The sequence below is a fragment of the Carlito syrichta genome, unplaced genomic scaffold, assembly GCF_000164805.1.
Source record: "Carlito syrichta isolate Samal-C Ts95f unplaced genomic scaffold, Tarsius_syrichta-2.0.1 Scaffold308996, whole genome shotgun sequence".
Lineage (NCBI taxonomy): Eukaryota > Metazoa > Chordata > Mammalia > Primates > Tarsiidae > Carlito > Carlito syrichta.
Genome location: NW_007253092.1, coordinates 617,563 through 626,119, shown reverse-complemented (window position 1 = coordinate 626,119; position 8,557 = coordinate 617,563). Strand labels below are relative to the sequence as shown.

The following is an 8,557-nucleotide window of genomic DNA, read 5'->3' as shown; positions in this document are numbered from 1 at the left end:
TGAGGCGGAAGGATCGCTGGAGCCCAGCAGGTCGAGGCTGCGGTGGCTGGGAGTCAGCCACTGCACTCCAGTCTGGGTGACAGAGTGAGACTCCAACTCAAAAAAAAAAAAAAGAATTCCATGTGTAATTTGGACAAATAGACGTGAGGGAAGAGGGCCATTCACTAAGTAAATATTGTTAATTATTTTAAAATAACTAGTGCTTAATTTATCTTAATTTAAAAGTAAAGGTTAGGAGTAGAATCTGAAACTAACCAATTTTCTTTCTAAGACACAGATTGCTAAAACTGGCACAAAGTAAAAAAGCTCCACATTGTTCTGTCCTGCTGTAGCTGGAACCACCAGCTTTAGCCACAACCTTAACCCTTTTTCCTATGTGCAAGAACATAGGCTCTTGGGTCAGAGAATTGGTTGACTTTCAGCCTCTTGTAAGATTTACTCTCACAATGCTAGATGGCTAATGATGTAACCTCCCTAAGCCTCTGCTTCTTCAGCTATAAAATGGAATAACGCCATTTGCATTAAAGGACTGTTGCAAGCTTTAGATGACAAAGATTTGTAACATGCACAATACCATTCTAGCCACATAGTAGATACTCAATAAAATGGGCCTGATTGGTATGCAGATCTTTAATTGTGTCCTTTCTACACTTCTGTTTCAGTGGTATTCTGGTTGTGGGTAATGCACACTAACTCATTTCTCAGCAGGAGCTGTCTCTAGAGGGAAGAATTTTGATGAAGAAAGCAATGCTTCTATGAGCACTGCCAGGGATGAAACCCGAGATGGATTCTACATGGAGGATGGTGATCCTTCAGTAGTTCAGCTCCTTCATGAAAGAACATTTGCCTTCTCATTTTGGCCGAAGGTTGGCAGGTTTTTTTTTGTCATTTTATTTAGTCGACCAGAAATAATTTTTCTAGCTTGATTATTCAAATAATTTTAAGGTAAACTTTGACACAGCATATAAAGACTGTAAATTTTTTTGTATGCTTTTAAAGAATTATCTGGAAAAGCCCAAGGAAAAAAGTTCTAGGATACAAAAGAATAGGATAGAAAAGGTGACAAGAAAGATAGAAAGAGCTGTTCATGTGGTTGGATCTTTGGCTCCTTATGACTTTTTACATTAGCCACTCATGTTTTCCAGTATAATCTATGGATTATTGTTTCACTGGATTCATTCTTTGGCAAAGTAAAATGCATGGACTTTTAAATCTGAGTGTTTTAATTTTTTTTTTTTACTCTGAAGCAGAGCTTTCAGATTTAAGATAACTTTGTATATTTCAAAACCTACTTACCATCTCCTTAACTTTGGGAGAGGATAGGCTGTTGACCCATTTGCTCTGGTACATTATAATTCCAAATGTAGTTATCTGTAACCAAAAGCAAAATGGAAATTACTTTTTGACTAAATAGCATAATTTTATAATAAATCCCTATATAATTTGGGTCTGTTTTTCAGGGTGGAGAAATAATCATCCTAATCACCATAACAGGGCTGTCTGGTTTAAAACAAACAACACAAAATACCAGCTTCAGCCAACCCATCCTCAGGCCGATCTTTCATGGCACTAGTGTTGTTTAAGAAACAGGGTGAATGTCAAAGACACTTTTTTCCCTCTGTCTATCCCTTAGGTTCCCCTGTTATGCTAATCTCCTTTATTCAGTATAGAAGGGAGTTTTCCAGATCAGTCAAAGGTTATAGTAGCAGGCACCTAATCTATGGAAACTCAGTTGAAGGCTATAATTAGAAATTTTTAATATACACGCTTCAATGAAATTTGAAGAACTCATAGGTGGGAATACAAATTGACATTCATTAGGTGTTCCTAGGTTGGTGCCCATTTCATAATGCTGAACTTTATTAATAGTGACGCTAATGATGTCCCACTTCCTGGGACACACCACAGTTCAGCCTGTGGATCTGCAGGGTGAGGGCAGCAAGATGCTGAATGCGGGGGTTCCGTTGTCATCCACTGATATTCTCCAGCAGTTTTCTCTGGAGCTTGAGCAAGAGTTACTTTTCAAATATGAGGATGTTTTGAAGGTGATGGCTGTTTAATGCTGTTCTGTTTAATGTAGTTCAGTGTTCACCATTGAAAAATAGGATTTTTTTTTGTACTGACATCACCTATGATCTACCATAGCAATTCCTTTATGGGGGATTATGTTTATTTACTTTCTTGTTTGGCTTTTTGCCTTTTCTTTTCTAATTGACTTTTAAACATGTTATACTTTTTTTGCATCTTGATGGATATATTTACCTAGTAACTTTAACCAGGTCTTTGTTCCAACTTTATGTGACTTTTCTTCTCTCTCTAGGATAGAGTAATGATAAACCGATTAGACAACATCTGTGAAGCAGTGTTGAAAGGCAAATGGCCAGTAAATAGGCGCCAGATGTTTGATTTCCAGGGCCTCATCCCCGGTTACACACCCACCACAGTGGACAGTCCCTTGCAGAAAAGGAGCTTTGCCGAACTCTCCATGGTTGGTCAAGCTAGCATTAGCGGAAGTGAGGACATCACTACTTCTCCTCAGTTGTCAAAGGTAAGTTCGAGTGGATTGTTTCTGCAGTTTAAAGGGAAGCTCTCTAAGTCTGAATTCAGAACTCAGTGTGGGAGCTTGTTTCTCTGGTCCAACTAAGAAATAAGTTGGCTGCTGTTTCCTCAGCTCTGGGTACCAGTCATGTACACATAATTTCTCAAGCATCTTGTTCCTTATTTCTAAAAGCCAGCCCGTTCGGCAGATACAGCTTTGACTCACTGCAACTCTTTTCTGTCGAAATGTTTCAATAGGAAGATGCCCTCAACCTCTCTGTCCCTCGCCAGCGAAGGAGGAGGAGGAGAAAAATTGAAATCGAGGCCGAAAGAGCTGCCAAGAGGCGAAATCTCATGGAGATGGTTGCCCAGCTTCGAGAGTCTCAGGTGGTCTCAGAAAATGGACAAGAAAAAGTTGTAGATTTATCAAAGGCCTCAAGAGAGGCAACAAGTTCTACCTCAAATTTTTCATCTCTTACTTCAAAGTTTATCTTGCCTAATGTCTCGACACCAGTGTCTGATGCCTTTAAGACTCAAATGGAACTGCTCCAAGCAGGCCTTTCACGCACACCCACGAGGCATCTGCTTAATGGCTCCCTAGTGGATGGAGAGCCTCCCATGAAGAGGAGGCGGGGGAGGAGGAAAAACGTAGAGGGCCTTGATCTGCTTTTCATGAGCCACAAACGGACATCATTGAGTGCAGTAAGTTGGGGAGCCCACTTCTGTCGCGTGTGCCCGTGTTGACAGCCGGGGGCCTATGCTACTCAGGATGCTGGGCTGTGTTCCTCTCAGCATCATGATGTGAAACCTGGCTTCTTCCACGAAAGAAATAGTAGTTCAAGTTACAGTGCCACGGTTCCGAGCTGGAAAATTGTGTTGGTTGCTGATACAGATCATTCAGCCTGAACCAAGCATAGCTTGGGGATTTTATTCTTTCCAAGGTTCTGATATATCGATTACTCTCAGAAGAATAGCCCCAACCAAAAACATGTTCTTCTGAGCCTAGAATTGTTACCTGTAAATTCTTGAGGTGGAGAAAGCTTCTGCTCTTAAAATCATGGATATTTTTTTATCGATTGGAAGTGCCAGTCAACACTGGACCCTGGAGCTCCTGGTCTGTGTTGTGAGGAACTGGTACTCCAGGAAGCCTTCTGCTCCTGGGTCACTGCGGGGCTTTCCCTCAGGCAGCAGGATGTAGTTTGGGAAATACTGAAATTTGAGATTGAGAGAAGATGATAGTTGGTTTCAACATGTTTTTTCCTACTCCATCCTTATTATTATTTGTCCATTTTCTACTTCTTGAGCCCAGAGAAAGCTTAGTAGCTTAAGAAGGTAGGAAAAGGCGTGGTTGGGTTCAAATTCGGAAACAATTAAATCACATTCACTGAAATTTGTTTGCACTCCGGTGGTGTCTAATTAAAACAGAAGCATTTAGGCAATTAAAAGTTAATTTTCAAAATTGATTGCCAATGCTTCAGTCGTAGTAATGGGCATATTTGTTGATCATATGATTACCTTTAGAATCCTGTAAAAATATGCATTTTTTTTTTTTTTTTTTTTTTAGTTAGAGTCTCACTCTGTCGCCCAGGCTGGAGTGCAGAGACATGATCATGACCACTGCAGCCTTGACCAGCTGCGGCCTGCTGGGCTCAGGTGAACCTTTCACCTCAGCTTTCCAAGTAGCTGGGACTACAAGTGCATGCCACCATGCCCAGCGGCTGTTTTGTTTTGTTTTGTTTAATGTATTGTAGAGATGATGTCGCGCATTGTTGTCCAGACTGGTCTCAAACACCTGGGCTCAGGCAGTCTCCCACCTCGGCCTTCCAAAGTGCTGGGATTACAAGTGTGAGCCACTGTGCCAGCCAAAAATGCACTTTTTTAATGGACCAGTTGTGACTTTTGTGTGTTCCATAAGTTAAAATGTCACTTCTAGTGGTGTCATCCTCCGACAGAGTTGTATCACTAATGATTAGCCTTCTGCTTAGAAATTGCCTTACCTCTCTCATGGTGTTGACTGAAAAATTCTTTCTTCATAAACTTCAACAAAATGGGGAGTTTCTGGAGCTAACACTTCTTTTCATTTACTATCTTGTTTAATATTTGCATCACAACACATACTTGTCTGTGACCCAGATGTTAGGAATTAGTAGTGCAACCCATGTGCTATTTTCCTATTGCAAGTATATACCTCATATTAAATTAGAGACTGACTTTATTCATTTCACTATTTTAAGCCATTACTAGGAATTTATTGATATTTTTCTTTTCATGAAGTCACATTTAGCAACCTCATTTAAGCATGAGAGAACACCTAATAGATGGTAGAGGACATATTTCTTTTTTTTCTTTTTTTTTTGGAGTTGGAGTCTCACTCTGTCGCCCAGACTGGAGTGCAGTGGCCACTCCTGGCCACCGCAGCCTTGACCTGCTGGGCTCCGGCGATCCTTCTGCCTCAGCCTTCCAAGTAGCTGGAATTACAGGCGTGTGCTACCACGCCCGGCTGATTATTTTGATTTGTTGTAGAGATGAGGTCTCGCTGCCCAGGCGAGTCTCGAACCCGCAGGCTCAGGCAATCCACTCACCTCAGCCTCCCAAAGGCGAGGGATTACAGGCTGAGCCACCGAGCCTGGCTCGGACATATTTCTAAGTCTTTTTTCCCCAATCAAATTTTGAAATTTGGGGATTCCCCATTTGGTAGTATGGAAGGTAATGTGCATGCACATAGAATACAAGGAAAACACTGAGTGATCTGTAAATAAACTGAGTAGTGATGAGGTAGAAAGGTCAGCAGTATTACCTGCATGGAACAGGACAGAGCCTGAAATCTTGTGTTATGTTATTTCTCTAACTGGAGAGATTTTTCCATTGCCATGAAAAGTAAGGGTGCATTCAGCAACATTGGAGAATGTGGCCCTAGTCTCTGTGCCAGGAACTGAGATTCGAAGAATTAAGGCCTAACAGGTGCTTGCACTGAAGAGCTCTGTGTTTAGGGTGGAACGACAGATAAACAATAATGAGTCATCCTGAGGAACGTGGATTTTGTCCTAGAGGTGATAGACACCCAAATGCTGAACTAGTTTAAATAAGGAGAGTGATGTGACATAATGTTTTGAACTAGGAAGAGCTGCATTTTAGAAAACTGACTCCAGTGTAGCAGTGTGGAGGTTGGATTGAAAATGGGTGGGACTAGAATCAGGGAGACCATTTAGGAATATTGCAGCCACCCAGTTGGGAAGTGATGAAGGTCTGAGCCATGGTAGAGTTGTGGTGATGGACAAATGGAAGTCTGGAGGTTGAAAAAGCAGAGTTTAAGGACCACTGGCTGGATGACAGTAGAATATAGACTTCAGTGAGTGTTCTTTACAGTGTTGTCCCATACACCTAAGACAAAGTGTTCACAATATAATGAACAGAATTATGTTGTACACGGAGTGCCAATAAGTGACTTAAACTGGCTTTTTGAACATTCCTTTAGTGTAAAATATCCTTAATGACATTACTCGGGGATCCCCAAGATGGACTGAGAGGCTCCCTGTCGTGCCTGTCAGCTCAGGCTGCACCACCGTGTTGTATTCCTAGTGGCTTGCTTGCTTAGGATTGCAAAGCATGGAGCCTTGATGGACCATGAATTTTCTACCAAATTACTAATTCTACAGTGTAGAGAATGATATAAAAGTTTCCTCTTCTAAGTTAATAGCTGTTCCCAAACTGACAACGACTCAAGTAACTGTTTTCTCTTTTTGATCAAAAACCTATTCTGCTAGGATTGCATTTTGCGGGGAATAGGACATTGTTGGGATGTCTCGCTTCATGTGAGAATTCAGACCATTGTCAACTTTCTGCAGGAGGATGCTGAGGTGACCAAAGCTTTTGAAGAAGATATAGAGACCCCACCAACAAGAAACATTCCTTCTCCTGGACAGCTCGACCCAGACACACGGATCCCTGTTATAAATCTTGAAGATGGGACTAGGCTGGTGGGGGAAGATGCTCCTAAAAATAAGGACTTAGTTGAATGGCTGAAGCTGCATCCTACTTACACTGTTGATATGCCAAGTTATGTACCAGTGAGTATCAGAGTGTACAGTTGGAAGGTACCTTGCTAGGCCAATCTGCTTTATTCCCATACACCATAGAAATTCCTGGCAGCTGGTACCTCCGCCTTTTGTTTGAATGTCTCCTGATCTCGAACATTGCCCAGCGTTTTGTTGTTGTATCTTCTGTATTAGAGACTGGCTTCAGCTCTGTCCTACTGAAGGCAGCCTTACAGTTTTTTGAAGATGTCTCTTATGGATTTTCCCAATTTTCCCTTCTCCCACCAAGCAGGTGTTATTTCTTCAGTTATTCTTTGCATGGCATTGTTTCCAGGTGGGCTTGGTATTGAGCTAACAATCTTGAAAGTTCTTTCTCTGGTCTCCAGACAAGGCCTGGCCAGCCCAGAGTGCTATGTAACCTTTATTTCCAGAAATTTGACCAGGTTAATGCAGCCCAAGATTTTATCAGCTGCTTTTCAAGCAACTAATTCTTGTTCCTTATTTTAAACACTAGATATATTTCCAAATGATCTGTTACAGAAATTGTTTGCTAGCTGGCAGTGCAGATATTTTACTTTCTATATTTATGTGTTTTTTTTTTTAACTGAAGTGTAGGGTTTTACATTTTGTTTTGTTGAGTTCAGCCTAGTGTTTTTGTCCCTCTCCCACTCACACCTCCCCAGATCCTTTTATTCCCTGGTTGGTTCTGGTCACAGACAGCCTCATGTCATCAGATGGAATATCATCTCTGTGTGCATTCAAGCCACTGACTAGAAATTAGCAAAGGTACTACAGGAAATTTCCTTTAAAACTACTATAGCTAGATTAAATATTTGAAGGAAATTTTTAATTGAGGTTATTGATAGACAAAAGGAAAACAAATTCTCAGCTTATGTGTTTGTTTAGTTCCTTACTGGAAGAGGTCAAAAATTTTTTTTTGCTTTCAAAGAAAAGTATGATTTCTAATCATGAAAGTGGTTCTTGAAACTTCCATAATAATTGAAAATGATCTGGTAGTTCTTCTTGGCATTTATATAGGAAAGAGTGAGTACTAAATACAGTTTTACTAAATATGATTTTTCTTTTGCAGAAGAATGCAGATGTGCTGTTTTCCTCGTTTCAGAAACCGAAACAGAAACGACATAGGTGTCGAAACCCTAATAAATTGGATATAAATACTTTGACAGGAGAAGAAAGGGTGCCTGTTGTCAATAAACGAAATGGGAAAAAGGTAGACATTGGGAAAGGGAGTTTTCTCTGTGATTTCTTAGCTCAGAAAGAAGTATTTTGTCTTGCCATCTTTTATGAGTAAAACGAATCCTCTTTCTTTTCAGAATGTGTGTGTGTATGTGGGGGGGGGGGAAAGGGAGGAGGGAAGATTGGTTTTTTTTTTACTCATTTGTCAAATGTCTCTACCCAGATGGGTGGAGCTATGGCGCCTCCGATGAAGGATTTACCCAGGTGGCTAGAAGAAAATCCTGAATTTGCAGTTGCTCCAGACTGGACTGATATAGTCAAGCAGTCTGTAAGTACAAACTGCATTTCTGTCAAGAAAGGTATCTATCCAAAACTGTTTTCCTTTATTTTCTGTTGGCCATTAATTATTCAGAAATAACTTATTCTTAGCTTAAAAGAATTGACATAATATATCATTCCTATATATTATTTCAGACATCATTAATATATCATCATTTCTTACATCAATACATCATTAATCCAATGTGAATTAATTTGTCAGCTCCAATTTTTAAAGGATTGTATGTAAATATCCATTCACAGTCTTTGGAGGTAGCTTTGCTCAAGGGGGGATGGTCCCAAGTCAGTCTATTTAACGGCTCACCTGTGGAATGGAATTCATGGTGGTTGAGATCACCAAGTGTGATTTCTGATTTTATTTTTTTCATTTTTTATTTTTTTATTTTTGAGTTGGAGTCTCACTCTGTTGCCCAGACTGGAGTGCAGTGGCCGCTCCCAGCCACCGCAGC

The 8,557-nt window shown here is 40.6% G+C and overlaps 1 protein-coding gene across 2 annotated transcripts in view; it reads left to right on the top strand.

Moving 5' to 3' along the window:
- CHD7 (chromodomain helicase DNA binding protein 7) overlaps nt 1–8,557 on the top strand; it is a 128,395-nt gene that overhangs the window by 115,960 nt on the left and 3,878 nt on the right. The window contains exons 31-36 of one of the 2 annotated variants that reach the window (XM_008066526.1): nt 706–866; nt 2,321–2,548; nt 2,797–3,240; nt 6,384–6,605; nt 7,663–7,803; nt 7,993–8,097. In XM_008066526.1, the coding sequence (XP_008064717.1) occupies nt 706–866; nt 2,321–2,548; nt 2,797–3,240; nt 6,384–6,605; nt 7,663–7,803; nt 7,993–8,097 (1,301 nt within the window). The remainder of the gene's footprint in view (nt 1–705; nt 867–2,320; nt 2,549–2,796; nt 3,241–6,383; nt 6,606–7,662; nt 7,804–7,992; nt 8,098–8,557) is intronic. The other variant, XM_021716826.1, reaches the window with a different exon arrangement.